General features: G+C 40.4%; 1 protein-coding gene across 2 annotated transcripts in view; it reads right to left on the bottom strand.

The window, feature by feature from the left end:
• The window catches only part of MPPED2 (metallophosphoesterase domain containing 2), a 180,018-nt gene that overhangs the window by 81,951 nt on the left and 82,974 nt on the right, over positions 1-15,093 (bottom strand). For both annotated transcript variants that reach the window (XM_023230359.2, XM_023230360.2), the window contains exon 4: positions 4,914-5,139. In XM_023230359.2, the coding sequence (XP_023086127.1) occupies positions 4,914-5,139 (226 nt within the window). The remainder of the gene's footprint in view (positions 1-4,913; positions 5,140-15,093) is intronic.

Genomic DNA, 15,093 nt, shown 5'->3' with positions numbered 1-15,093 from the left:
TACAACATCTTCAGTTTAGGCCACTGAATTTTCCCAGACCCATCAAACCACATTCAAAGCCTCTTCCTTGGGGATGTAGTAAGCACTACAGAACATTACGGTTGCAGACATATATGAATGCTCTGGTGTGTTGTAAGTTATTTTCTACATACCAGTTCCTGTTAAACTGTAAATTAGAAAACACTACTTTAATTCTCCCTAGTCTTGAGGTGGCTTTCAGCTGTGTTGCAAGTTATGAACGTGTAACGAATACAGACTAATATTCTTTTTCTGTAGCTAGACCAGGTCACAATCTGTATTTTCTAAATACACGAATTATAGCTATTTTCCTAGTCTGATGGCAATTACTTTTGAGAAACCTGGTATCAGCAATGCAGAACTTAATACTTCCTCCAAAAAAGTCACTGTAAAAACAGGGAAATCAGACCATCAATTTACATTATTTTCGATCGAAATATCTGCTGGATTACTAAGCAGGAACTCACCTATGTGTAAATCTCAGAGATGGAAAAAATCTAATTTCTGAAGGGAGAAAAGGGGGTAAGTACCTATGGAATAAGTTCTCCCAAACATTGCTTTGAGGTAAATTCTTTTTTTGTTGTTGTTGAGATGGAGTCTCGCTTTGTCCCTCATGCTGGAGTGCAGTGGCCCGTTCTCAGCTCACTGCAAGCTCCACCTCCCGGGTTCACGTCATTCTCCTGCCTCAGCCTCCCAAGTAGCTGGGACTACAGGCGCCCGCTACCACGCCCGGCTAATTTTTTGTATTTTTAGCAAAGACGGAGTTACACCGTGTTAGCCAGGATAGTCTCGATCTCCTGACCTCCTGATCTGCCCGCCTCGGCTTCCCAAAGTGCTGGGATTACAGGTGTGAACTACCAGGCTGGAGTGCAGTGGCGCGATCTCGGCTCACTGCAAGCTCTGCCTCCTGGGTTCACGCCATTCTCCTGCCTCAGCCTCCCGAGTAGGTGGGACTACAGGTGCACGCCACCATGTCGGACTAATTTTTTCTATTTTTTCAGTAGAGACGGGGTACCATGTCGGACTAATTTTTTCTATTTTTTCAGTAGAGACGGGGTTTCACCATGTTAGCCAGGATGGTCTAGATCTCCTGACCTCGTGATCCGCCCATCTTGGCCTCCCAAAGTGCCTGGGATTACAGGCGTGAGCCACTGGGCAAATTCTTAATAGTAAAAGATGTTAAAAATTGTACAAGACATTGAAGTAATTCAAGCATGCTCGCAAATATGTATATTTTTGAAAATTCTAACTTTGATGACCATTTAAGTGGGTGGCATATGAGAGAAACTAGAGAAGACTTCATTCCTCATGTTTTACAACTAAATGAAAAAGTTAAGTGACTTGCCTAGCATCACCCAATGAGCAGAAGGTGAACTAGGGCTAAAACTTATCCAATCTCACTCCTTATGAAGGCTGACAGAGGTATAGTTTGGAAACACTAACACACCACTATTAGTAGTAATAGCTAACACTTATCAACTGCTTACGCCATGCTAAAAAGTCTTCTGTGTGCTGTGGATGCATTAATTCTATCTTCATAACAACCATGAAACCATAATGCTTTATCCCATTTTAAAGAAGAAACAGAGGCAGGCAGATGTTAAGAAACTCACCCAAGGTCCCACTGAATAAGTGATAGAGATGGCAAATACTCTCCTCCCTAGCACAGAAATGCTAATGCAGACATTTCTAAATCAAAGTTCAGATTATCAGTAGTTCTGGGAATGTTAATTTTGACGAAATATCTTCACAGTGAGATCCAAACTACTGAGGCCTCCCAAAAACAGATGATGAAACTGAAATATCCTTTTTGTCATCCTCTGTATTCTTGGTCAAAATACAAAGTATCAATTCCAATGGATGGGGCAAAAACCATTTAAAGATCTCCCTTATTGTAAAGAGATGCTCAACAGGAAATGGTTGAAGCTTTGTGGAAATCTCAACAGACATTAAGTCTAATGACAACTTGAGGAGAACATTTCAGAAGACTGATTAGTGCTTATTTTCTTGACTTTTCTCCCCTTGCCAGTATTAAAATTAAAACATTTTAAATGACATCAATCCAGTTCAGATATAAACTTTGTCTGCAGTTTGCACCACCACCAAAAATAGATCATGTCCTGTCACATCACATATCTGAATTAGTCTGTTTGTTTAATTTCTTGAGATGCTGCAAGATCTGCCTGAGGACCAAAATCATTCCCCCATTCATCACAGCTATAATCTGGTTTAGCTGAACCCTGTCCTAAACAGATTTGAATCAGCTCAGATAATGGAGGAAGTTTGTTGCTGTCATCATTTCAGCAACTATCAATCCAGGGACCTCTGAACATCCTGCTTGTTCAGGAATAGCCTTAAATGTCCTGTACCTTTTAAGGATTTTTCAAAAGTAATCTTAAATTATTTTTAAACAATGATCTTAACTTGCATGTAGAGCATCTCTGCTAAGCAGAGGTCATTCCTCAACTACTTCACTGACATTAAGAACTGGGCTGTGAAGCTGGAAATGCTCTCTCTCCTGCCCTTTACCCAGAAATGCTAATATCAATATCCTACACGACCCCAGATTACAGTTTGACAGCACTGATTTCTGCTGTTTATTCTATTGCCCTTTACCACGTTCTCACACATTAAAAAAAAAAAATTGACGTACTTTACTAAAGCTAGGTATAAACTGGATCTGCAGATTATAACCACCAATTACCACATCCCCACCCCCGCCATCCCTCGGTCATGCTGTATACCCTGGAATCAGACTCGCCAGGTTCAAATCATACCTCTTATTATCTGTGGCGATTCTTGAGCAATTACTTAACTTTTCTGCATCTGGGTTTTCTTATCTGCCAAATGAGAATCAGAATAGTGCCCATCTCCCAAAGGTATTTTGAGGATTAAATGAGACAATACATATACAAAAAACATAGGACAATGCCTGGCATATAGGAAGTACTTAATTAAGAGTTCAAAATCATTTTTGGGGTTGATTTTAAACAGAGATGTACTTCCTGTACCCATTCATCAGTCCTTCTGGATACCAACTCGTATAGCTAGAAAAAAAATTACAGAAAGTATCTCAACCTTTCAACTTACAGAGGACAAGAGGACAGTGGCCAATCTGAATTCAGTCTGCTTGTCGGTTTCCAGTCCTATCCGCAACTCCTAGTGAAGGACTGGGGTACTTTCTGTATTGAGTGAGTAAAGGTAAGTTCTTCTGCTCTATATACACACACACAGGTTAGTTCTGCTCTACACACACCCTCAAAAAAAAAAGTCCTAGAACCTAAATGATTGACAATCATTTAGTCTAACATTCTCACTTTAAAGATTTAAATTTAAAAAAACTTGCTCTAGGGCCTAAATGACTTGCCTAAGTTGACATAAATACTTAGTGGGAGAGCCCAAGGCCAGAAAAATTATAATTGATACCCTAAGCAAACTATCCAATATTCTCTAAAGTCCACTGCAAACTTTACCTATTTTATCCTCATCATAACCCTCTAAAATAGATATCATCTTCACCATCTTAAAGATATGAAAACTGAGGCTCAGACACTGTGAAGTAACTCCTTTAAAACCTGACAACTGTCAACTGATAGAATCAAGATTGACATGCTTCTTGTCTGGCTTCCAAGGATATGTACCTGTTTCAAGTTTTCCAGAGCTTAGTTCCGAGAATTCTAGCGCCATTTCTCAACCAGTAACTTTCAAACCACCTGTACGTCAGTCTTGCCCAGGGAACTCTAAAAAATAGTAACTGTTGAGCTTCATCTCAGAAAGGACAATCAGAGTCTCTGTATGTAGGGCTTCAAAATCTATGTTTCTACAGAGACGGTAATTCTGATGTGTAGAGAGATTTGAGAAACCCTAATCTAAGCAAGATATTTTATGACCTCTTCCAGTACAAAATGAGAGGGAAATGAGTTACCTAAGGCTGATGGAATGTTCAGAGTAGCTGAGTCTGTGTGAAGGGTAGCATGGCGACCTCCTCTCAAATCCTTTTGTGTCACACAGACATACACCCAGCCCCAGTAGCATAAACATATACAGCCAGCCCTCCATAATCAGGGGTTCCACATCCAGGGATTTAACCAACCAAGGATAGAAAATTTTAGAAAAAGGGCCGGGAGCGGTGGCTTATGCCTGTAATCCCAGCACTTTGGGAGGCCGAGGCGAGCCAATCACCCGAGGTCAGGAGTTTAAGACCAGGCTGGCAAACATGGTGAAACCCTGTCTCTACTAAAAATATAAAAATTAGCCGGGTGCAGTGGCGTGTGCCTGTAATCCCAGCTACTTCGGAGGCTGAGGCAGGAGAATCACTTGAACCCGGGAGGCAGAGGTTGCCGTGAGCTGAAATCACACCACTGCATTCCAGCCTTAGCGACAGAGAGATACTCCATCTCGAAAAAAAAAAAAAAAAAAAAGAAAGAAAATATTGGAAAAAGGATTGCATCTATGCTAGATATTTTTTCTGTCATTGTTCCTTAAACCATGAAGTATTAACAATGATTTATAATCTAGAGACGATTTAAACTATACACGAGGCTGTGCATAGGTTACACGCAAATACTACACCATTTTATATAAAAGACTTGAGCATGCTGGAATTTTGTTATCAGCAGGAGATCCTGGGCCAATTCCCAATGGATACTGAGGGAGGGATGACTGTATATATCTAGGAAAGCCTTAACTCCCATTGATCTTACCTAAAGGGATCTCTATCACAATGAAAACAAGTGTTGCATTTTGCAGCAGTACAATATGCATTTTGTTGGAAATACAGCAATAAGGTTTCCTTCCATCCTAATCATTTTCATTTAAAGCATCTAAGTCTGAGCCATGTATTCTTGGTACTGAGCTAAAAAGCAATGTGGAAAACTGTTTGAATCATCACTTACCAAGGTGCACCGTATATCCTGAATCCCTTCACTGTTACCTCCGAATCTTGTAAGTAAATACTGTTTGTCAGGAGGGACTGAACATTGTCAAAGTCCTCTGGTTTCAATTTGGACACAGAGGGGAAACGGTAGTAGTCCTGTTTAACAAGGTCTGCCATGAATTCCTTATCAAATGTCAGTTCATGATTCCCAGCAATCACTATTTTATATTCATATGGCAGGTTTCCTGAAATAAGAAAAAAGAGCACCAATTAGCACGTTCATTTCCCATCACAAAGTACAACAGCCGAGACTATGTGATTAGCAGACAGCTCACTCAAATGAAATAGCTCACACATTCCTTTACATTTCCATGTGCACTGGAATTTATGATTAGTCCTTTATGCCAACAAAAATGACAATAACAGGAGATAGGAAGCTGCTAAGTAGCTAAAACATTGCTAAAAAGACATTACGTTTTCTAGTTCCATTTCCCTCTTCTGTATGCTACGTATTCATTGTGATGAATCCACAGGGTAATGAATCCACACTTTGTATTTATCCAGTAAAAAGCACATCAATCACGATCCTTAAGAGAAGGTCTGGACCTAGTTTGGTTCTCAAAACATAATCTAACCAACTAGTCTTAACAACTCAAATAACTACTAGATTTTTAGTATATCCTTCAGACAAAAGACATGGCATAGTCAAACATTCCATAATCGACATACAAGAAAGGAACCAGATAGTACAATTTCATATTTCAACTCTAATTTTAAGTTTACCTTTTGGGTTGTGAATAAAAAGAACATTAGGAAGGTCCCCCTGATTAGAAGGCTAACTTTCCTCCCATTGGGAAGGGAGAAGAAACTGTAAAGCTTAACCCACTTTTAATATTTATGTTATGGAAATGTGAGTTCTCGGTGTGTGCTTTTTATGCAAAAGTTTCCCGATCAAAATGAGATAATTCTGGGAAGAAGAATGAAAGCTATAAAGGAAAACCCAAACACCAGACTTCTGCATAGATTTATAATGTTTGAATAAAGTACGGGTCATACATATTAATAACTCACCATGATGCTATAAGAACCAAAATCCAAAGGGAGAGAGTGCCGGGCAGCTGTCCCCACCTGAAATTAATGTTCTTTTCTTTACGCTGTCACTACCCATCCCTCAAGCCTCACTGTTCATCTGCTGCTTATTTTATTTTGGAGGAAAAAAAGAGTGGGACAATGGCACCTATAATTCCAGCTTTCTGAGACCTATGGATCTGATGCAAAATTAATGTTTCCTGCTATTCCAGGAAGAATTAAAGTTACCACTAGCAGGAAATTGGATACACTTGTTGTAAGAACTGGTCCTTACCAGCAAGCCAGAGTCTCAATGATTTCATTAAGGAAGCTTAGTGGGGAAGAGAATTTTGTGGGGGAGGTGAGGGGAGCAAGTTCTGTCGTCAGTCCACTTGGATTTCAGCAATTCAAACTGTAAAGATTACATTGTGAAGTCCACACAGTCTCAGCAGCACATCACAAACGTATTTGCTAATATTGAAGCAGTTTTCAAGACTGTCAGATCATGTTTTGTAAAATTACTGCCTTTTCTTTAGCTATTAATTGTTAGATTTCTGACAATAATAAAATTGCTTATATAGCTCGGGCAATAATGGGGAGGCTTAAGAGAGAGATGAAAGCAGTCTGATAGAAAATAACACTGCAGAGAGAAGAAACCAGAAACGCTGAGGCCAAGCAGCAATGGATATCTTTGACTACTAGCCCACAGTGCTGTATGTCATGTCTTTGGCCTCAGTTATTTGCAAGGTTATGATGAAGAGTTCAGCAAAGAATAGGAAGCCTCCCTCAAATGCACATTTATGTGAATTTGGTAATTAAGAGTATGATGTACATAGCATGTTGCTTGGATAGAATGGTGGTATTCTGCACAATTCCTGAACTTCAAGTGAAGATGAAAGATGTGTTAATAGGGCCACCAATTCCCAGTACTGCACATGCTGGACATTTGTGAGAGGCCCTACAACTCTAATATCATGGCTCTGTGACCCTATGAACCTAATACTGCTCCCCGCCCCAATTCACCTGTGCTCCCAAAGCTGGAACAGGCTAAAATGTTTTCCCAGACAGCAATCTCTTCCAAGGCAGGTCCTTACTGTGTGATTCTTGGAGCAAAAGATTTTACCTGTACAAATCACACTGTAGTTGCCCAGTTCTCCTTTAATCATTCACAATGATGGACTCACTGTAAACCCTTTAATTATGTGCCGCCACTCTTGCAGGAAGCCTGGGTTTCTCAATTTATCCTTGTTTTAGGGCTTGGGTTCAGGGACAGCATGGGTGAGACTAGCCACTATGGCAAAGGAAGTATATTTTCCCCCTTCAGACTGGATTTTTTCTTTCTTTCTTTCTTTTTTCTTTTTAAGTAAAGCTGCTGCAAAGCAAATCTTTCTCAGGAAGACAAGCATCTTTGGTGTCTTTTAAATCAAATTTTGGAGACTCAGCATAAAAAGGTAGCCACCAAAATGAAGAGCCACAGAAAAGGTGATGATATTTACACATCATCAACAAACTCATCTCTTTCTGAGAATCCAATAGTAGCTTCCACCTTCCATCCTCTGTTACCGATGTTATGAGATTGTCTGACATATTTTCTTTTTTGCTGAACTGACCTTTCATCTATAATCTGCCAACCTTTATGTTTTATATGAAAAGTGTAAACAGGGCAGCTGACAAATCTCCTGTTACTTGATGGCATTTTCGTGGGTTTTCTTTTTTTTTTTTTCCAGACTAGATTAATTTGGAAGGCTCTGCAGTCCAGCTTCAAACTTCTTGGTATTCAAATAGCAACACTTTAAAATTGTTGGGCAAAGAGGTGCCCGCCTTTTTCCATTTTATTCAGATCATGCCAGCTAAGCTGACCTGCTTGTCCAAAAAAAAAAAAAGAAAACCCACGAAAAAACCATAAATAAACTCTAACATGAAAAAAAAAAAATTCTTGCTCTGAATGACCCAAAGAACTCTACGGGCCGGGCATGGTGGCTCACACCTGTAATCCCAGCACTTTAGGAGGTCGAGACAGGCAGATCACCTGAGGTCAGGAGTTTGAGATCAGCCTGGTTAATGTGGTGAAACCCCATCTCTACTAAAAATACAAAAATTAGCTGGGCGTGGTAGCAGAAGAATTGCTTGAACCCTGGAGGTAGAGGTTGCTGTGAGTCGAGATTGCGCCATTGCACTCCAGCCTGGGTGAAAGAGCAAAACTCATCTCAGAAAAACAAACAAACAAAGAAACAAACAAAAAAAGAACTCTACCAACCAACCAGTTTCATCGTTCCTAAGGCATGGTATATGTTCTACTAATGGTACACAAGATTATTTTAGGTGAAATGGAAAGGAACCTTTGACAAAATGTCAAACAGTTCTGTATTTGAAAACGACTTTTAAGAATGCATTGTTTGAACAAATACAATATAAAAGTGGAAGTAATGATATATAGCTTCCTTTTTTCTATCTTTATATGTAAAATAAGAGGTAATTTCAAGAAAATTACTAAGCAAATAGTAGAGGTAACTTACAGGTACAACAAAGTGACTATGGTAGCAAGTGAATTAACGAAATGTGGAAAACTTGCTCATCAGCTCAGGTTAGAGCTACCGAATGTAAGTGAGACCATAAACTCATAAAGGCAGTTATTTGAGTTTTATGTATTCTGTATCTTCTGCACTTAGTGGTGTCACATAAGTAGATACTCATGAACTGAAAGTCAACTGGGTCCTCACCGTTACTTGACAGTTCTAAGTGCCCCATACTTTAGCCACTACCTCCCCAAAGCAGCCATCACAAAAGGTGTCCAGGTTCCTCTCTAGCTCCCAGGCTCCAACTGAGCCCCTCTCCAGACATGCAAAATATCCTCTAACCACATGTGTAAAGAAGGAGGAAGTTTCTCTTCACTTCTGCCTCTTCACTTTCCCGTCACTCCATCTGTTTGCATCTTCTCTTATTTCTAACAGAGGTTGAGCATCCTTTATCTGAAATGCTTGAGACCAGAAGCACTTAGGATTTTGGATTTTTTCAGATTTTGGAATATTTGTGTCATACTGATTGAATATCCTAAATCCAAAAATCCAAAATCTGAAATGCTCCGGTGAACATTTTCACTGAGTGTCATGTCTGTGCTCAAAAGGTTTCAGATTTTGGAACACTTCAGATTTTGGATTCTCATAATAGGGATGTTCAATTTGCATATTGGCCCCTTAATCAGATTCCTCCCACTCCCACAAGCACCTTCCTTTTCCAGGCATCTCCTCTCTTTGATATTTTGGGTCTCTCTCTATTTATACATTGAATCCTCCTCATTAGTGAGTTTATATTTACCCATTCAAAGTAAACAAAAACAAACAACCCTTGACACATACACACACACATACATGCCTCAAACGTGATCTTAAACATTCCTTGACCTTTTTGCTTCTTTGAGATGCTTCCTCATTTCACTTCTAAACTTCTAAAAAGAGGATTCCATAAGCTTGCTGCTGGTAGGACCAACTCAGCCCTCAGATGTGTTATGGTTAGCCCTCGACTGAAGTTTTGTTTGTTTGTTTTGTTTTTTATTTTGTTTTGCTTTTGTATTTAACTAACATCTAGAACTCAGAAAATATCACCCAAAAGTTTCTGCACTTCCAGCTTCTTGTGGAAAATCAAAAGATCAGGCAAAACTGATCTCCAGTCTGCCAACAGACCTCCTCACTCTGATTTCTTCTCATACAGCCCACTTACCACATTTGTTTTGCCTGATGGGCCACTATATTAATAGATTTAACAACGTATAGCCAAATGGTTACTCAAAAGTTATTCAATGCAATCTGGCTTCTGCTTCTACTCTCCTTCCAAAAGCTTCCCTGGAATGTGACTAATAACTTCCTAATGGCCAAAGCCAAGGCTTTTTCTGAAGTCTGACCTCTGTTGAGCACACTACAGTGGTGTGATCCGTTCCCTTGATTACTGCTGTGGCACTCTCCAAGTTATCCTCCTCCTTCTCTGATATTTCTTCTCCTCTCTCTTCTTCTTCCTCAGCTTCCTTTGCATCCTATCTCATCTGCATGCTTATTCCATGACACTCTCCTTCTTCATCTTTACTTCTATGGGCAGTATTTAATAGTTGCTTACTGTGCTTCTCCCATTTCTATTCCTAATGATTCGATTTTAAAACTATTACAATTTAAACTATGGAGGCAACATGGGGATAAGAATGGGGACTCTGTAGTCTCTGCCACATGTTAGCTGTATGACCTTGGAGATTCCTTATGTTCTCTAAAGTGCACTAGCAAAATGGGGATAATAACACCTACCTCATGAGTTTTGGCAAAGATAAAATGAAATATAGCCTCTAAAGCACATGCATGGTGCAGAGTAAACCGTCAGTACATGTTCACTATTATTACTCTTTTTGTGAGTTTTGCTTTTGCATGTGACTTGTCTCCCCATAGACTTGAAGACATGGATCATGCCTTGTTGTTCCTTATTGACCAAAAGTACCTAGTCCCATATCTTCAAAATGGCAGACACACAACTCAGATTTGCTGAGTAAGTGAAGGAACAAATGAACCTCCACAAGATTTCCTGGGAACTTCCATAGAATTCCAGGAACTTGGGTTGTCATCTTAGGCTATGGCAAGGTTTAAGCCAATGTTACATTTTCTTCCAACTTTAAGCCCACATGAAGTGTCCTGTTCCTTCTCCCCAACATCCAGTCTTCCAGTCTAGCTGACTAATCTCCGCTCTTTTTAAACTACAGTTTTCTCAAATATAAATAGGATAAAAATAAAATATTGATTCTAAAGTTTGGTGAGGATTAAACAAGATCCTGCATATAAAGAATCTGCACAGTTTCTGACACTTTATATTCACTCAATAGACATTAGCTGTGTTGTTATGTTATTGTCATACCCATCTTTCCCAATCTCCATCAATCAATCACTGGTTTATCCACAAATTGGACCACTCCCTGATGCCAGGCACAACATCACTACTCTCAAAGCAAAGCATCTGAAGATGAAAAAGAACATTTTGATTTTTCTCATGGCAGAAACTGGCATGTTCCAACATGTCTTTCAAACTAACAAAAGTATTATTAGGGCCAATAAGCATTTGGATCTAAAAGTGAAGGTCAGTGGGCCTATGAGGCCTCCGACCTGCACACAGTGCAAACACAGCACCTCTTTTGCGATAATCCTAACCTCGCACAATGTATTCCCTTAACACACAACTTCTTGCCTCCTTCTCTTATCCAGATATCTCTCTCTTCCAGTATTTCTCAAATACCAAAAAATGTGCCAAGAGTGGCCTCATTCATGAATGATGAGTATAACCTGTGATAGCTTCCAGACTGTTTCTCTCAAGAGGGACTACTCATGCAGAATATCCAAAACTTCTTCTTAGAATCAGGTGGGGGTATCAGCATGTAGCAAGGAATAGATTAAAAATTTAAGATCTCCAGCTATGCACATGTCTGATGAACTCTATAACAATGTTAAACACATAGCAACTTATGTCAAAGTCAGCATAACTCCCTTATAAAACTCTGGACATTTAACATGGCATTTATAATGACTTCGATGAATCACAGCACGTGTCCTCCAAGAAAATCTGGTGGTTTGAAGTTGTGCTCCGTGAAACCTCCCCAGGGATGAAGAAGGGCAGAGGGGAACGACTTTCTCTGAGGTCCACCAGAGCAGCTATGCTTTCTTTGATTTTATCATCTGGGGAAAGATGTTATCATTCAAAGAAAGTTAACCCTGGCTTAAAAAAATTAAGAGGAAACCACTGATTCATGCACTTCCATTTTATGGATGAAGAAACTGAGTGCCAGAGAAGTGCTGCCACTTACTAAGCACAGTCACAGGCCACAAGTAGGGCCAGAATCTAGCTCTTTGGCTCCCAGACCAGTAGTTTTCAGATGACCCCAAATATGTGACAACCTGATAAAGTTAGACTTAAGGCCTACTGGTACATGAATCCTCCTCATACCATTCTCCATCTATAGTAATATTTTATCTAATATTAGGCACTTACAGCCCTTTTTGTTTGTACCCATGAAACAGAACTCTCCATTCTAGATGCTTCTCTGGCTATATCATAGAGTTCTCCTGTATGGGACATGAGGCAGTGTCAGCCTCACGCTACGACAATTAAAACACATCCTTGCTCAATTAAAACATTCCCCAAATGTTACTGCAGTTGGTGGTGTAATTTCTTACCTACAGGCTCCCAGGAGAATGTGGGAGCCTACCAAATGAAGAGAAAGCCAACTTTATGTGAGGTCCCAGAATCTAAAAACTTGTTGGCTACAATTATGAGGATTAGGATGAGACTTTGATAGGAGAATGGAGGTCTGAGGTAATAAATTCAAACACCTACATGGACTAGGGGGGTAAAGAAACAATGTGAATTGAGCTGAACTAGGTGGAAGATAATAGAGAACAACGAGGACTAGGGGCACATGTGCATCAGCATTTTAAAATAAACATATATAAGCACTGCTCTGGCCAAACATGATTTCCTCGTAGCTTGCCCCTCTCCCTCAATACAAGTTAATGTTCCTCAAAAATATGTATCATACAACTGCATTCAGGTCTTCTGCTATAAATCCTTATAGAATGAATACCTCTAGAAAACTCAAGTTTAGGTCAAACCAAATCCAAGGTCAATTCCAGAACATACATTTTTCCCAGGAATCTGCCTGTGATATGGTTTGGCAGTCTCCCCATCCAAATCTCATCTTGGACTGTAGTTCCCATAATCCCCACACGTTGTGGGAAGGATCTGGTGGGAGCTAATTGAATCATGGAGGTGGTTATCCTCATGCTGTTCTCATGACAGTAAATTCTCACGAGATCTGATGGTTTCATAAGGGGTTTTAACTCCTTTCGCTCAGCACTTCTGCTTGCTGCCACCATGTGAAGAAGGACGTGTTGGCTTCCCCTTCTGCCATGATTATAAGTTTCCTAAGGCATACCCAGCTTTGCTGAACTATGAGTCAATTAAACCTCTCTCCTTTATAAATTACCCAGTCTCAGGTGTATCTTTAGTAACAGCATGAGAACAGGCTAATATAGCCTGCCAACTATTAGAAGACAACTCTTGACCCACACTCTTCATTCCTCATGAACAGGGAATATGGAAAACAGGGGCAACCACAATGGTTCATCAGGTCATGGTTAACACCAAATATCCTTTCTCCACACCCTTCTTTTTTAAATCAGAGATCTGGTCGGCAAGGCTAATTGATCACTGTCTACCGTTTACTCCTGTTGAAACCTAGAGAAAAACCCCAGCATTCAGCAGTAGTTATTTGTGAAAGAGAGCCTCCAAAAGCAAACATGGCCTGTTGTTTTCCCGTATAAAAGAAAACCTAGTTCCATAAAGCTGACATATTTTAAGACTGCCAATCCCTATGCCCTCTCCCCTCTATTCTTCCAAATTATAGGTTTTTAAAATATATAAGGAAACCAAAACCAAAAATGTCTGTGGCATAACACTCGCAGTCAGTAACGCTCATTCTATAGCAGGAAGAAAAACAACAGAGGTGACAGGACAGAAGAGGAACTTGCTATGGCTCCCAGGTGCCCAGGAAAATCCAATTCACAAGGCACAGCCTTCAGGCTCACTTTCCCTTGGCAATGTGCTAGGAAAAAAAAAAAGCTAAGTTGTTGGGATCTAAAAGAATCAAACAAATATATAGTCAGACCTGTTATCACAGGACTGTTTCTAAACAAGAGATACATAACAATTTGATCGCATTTCTGAAACCTGCTTGCAATGGGGCAGTGTCAGGGGCCTGTTTTAAAACACTGTTCCCTGATGTTAGTGATATAAAGTGACTTCATTATACCCAAGGCAACAGAAGGAGGAAATTTTTCCTATTTAAAATTATGATTATATGTTTAATATTGTAACTCCAGCAGGAACAGGGAAAATGTTAAAACTCTTGAAGCCTCTCTATTTCACTGAGGAATGAACAAGAATAACCTGGGCTTGAAAACTGGCCAAGCAGAAAATTCTGCAGGAGGATGAAAGGAAAAAAGTCACACCAACTGCTAGGAGCATGGAAGAACTATGAGGTTCAGGATGGGCTAAGGAGACATTTCATCTAAATTTCTTCCTTGGCAATTACCGGGGGCTGACAGCAGAGAAGGCTTGAGGCCAGCCTGGAGGTGGAGAGGGGGTTCTATGAGCTATGAGGAGGCAGAGCCAACTTTTTGCTGTTGTGCCCCCAGCACCTAGAAGAACGCTTGGCATTTAGTTGGTACCCACTGCATACTCCAGAAATCCCCCTTGGCTCCACAGTTTGCACTCACTTGCCTCAGCTACAAAAACACCAGAAACATTCAGTCAGGGCAAGCTCTGTCTCTGACCTCAGTCTATCCCCCGTCAGGCTCCATTAATTTTCACAAGTCCTGACAGCTCTAACATTAATACTCACACTTGCTGATGGAGCCACACAGCAGGTTCAGACTGCTACCTTCTCCTCTGAAACTCATGCATTAGGGTTTCTTCCATGCTTGCAATGGGAAACCAGGTCTAAGAAATATTAAACACAGAAAACTATATTACAATAATGTCAGGGCTGAGCCAGAAACCCAGGAGAAGGCAGGGGATGCAGAGTGAAAGCCCTGTGGTCCACCGCAGGAATTAGGACCAGTGTAAGACACCACAGCAGAAACGCTCCCTCCTCCGCTTCAGCCTCCTCGGTGAAGAGAATCCCAAGGCACCAGGAGATGTGATAAACCTTAGTCCACACAAAGAAGACAGAAGTCCACTCCCCTTGCCTTACAGTAGTCATTACTGCACTGCACCGATGGCAGGTAACAACGGAGAAGTGCAAACGATGGGGAAGCAGGCCATTAATAGTCACACTTTTTAGACCATGAAAACAGCCCAGAGATTTTATTGCTACTCAGCAACTCCTTGTTTATAAGCATTCTTGCCTCAACCATGGCCTTATTCCAACACAACTTGTTGTGACCTAAACACACACATCTACACACTCGCACATACTCATTCACACTTATATATATGTTTAAGATAACCGCAAGGTAGTATAAATGAATGACCATATTCTCCTTGCTTCCCAACCGAGTATCTCTAAGTTGCCACCCAAATCAACATGGCATGCTCTAAATGGGAATCCC

Source organism: Piliocolobus tephrosceles, chromosome 13 (assembly GCF_002776525.5).
Source record: "Piliocolobus tephrosceles isolate RC106 chromosome 13, ASM277652v3, whole genome shotgun sequence".
Classification (NCBI taxonomy): Eukaryota; Metazoa; Chordata; class Mammalia; order Primates; family Cercopithecidae; genus Piliocolobus; species Piliocolobus tephrosceles.
Note: the sequence above shows the minus strand (reverse complement) of the source record. Positions and strands in the feature narration are given on the sequence as shown.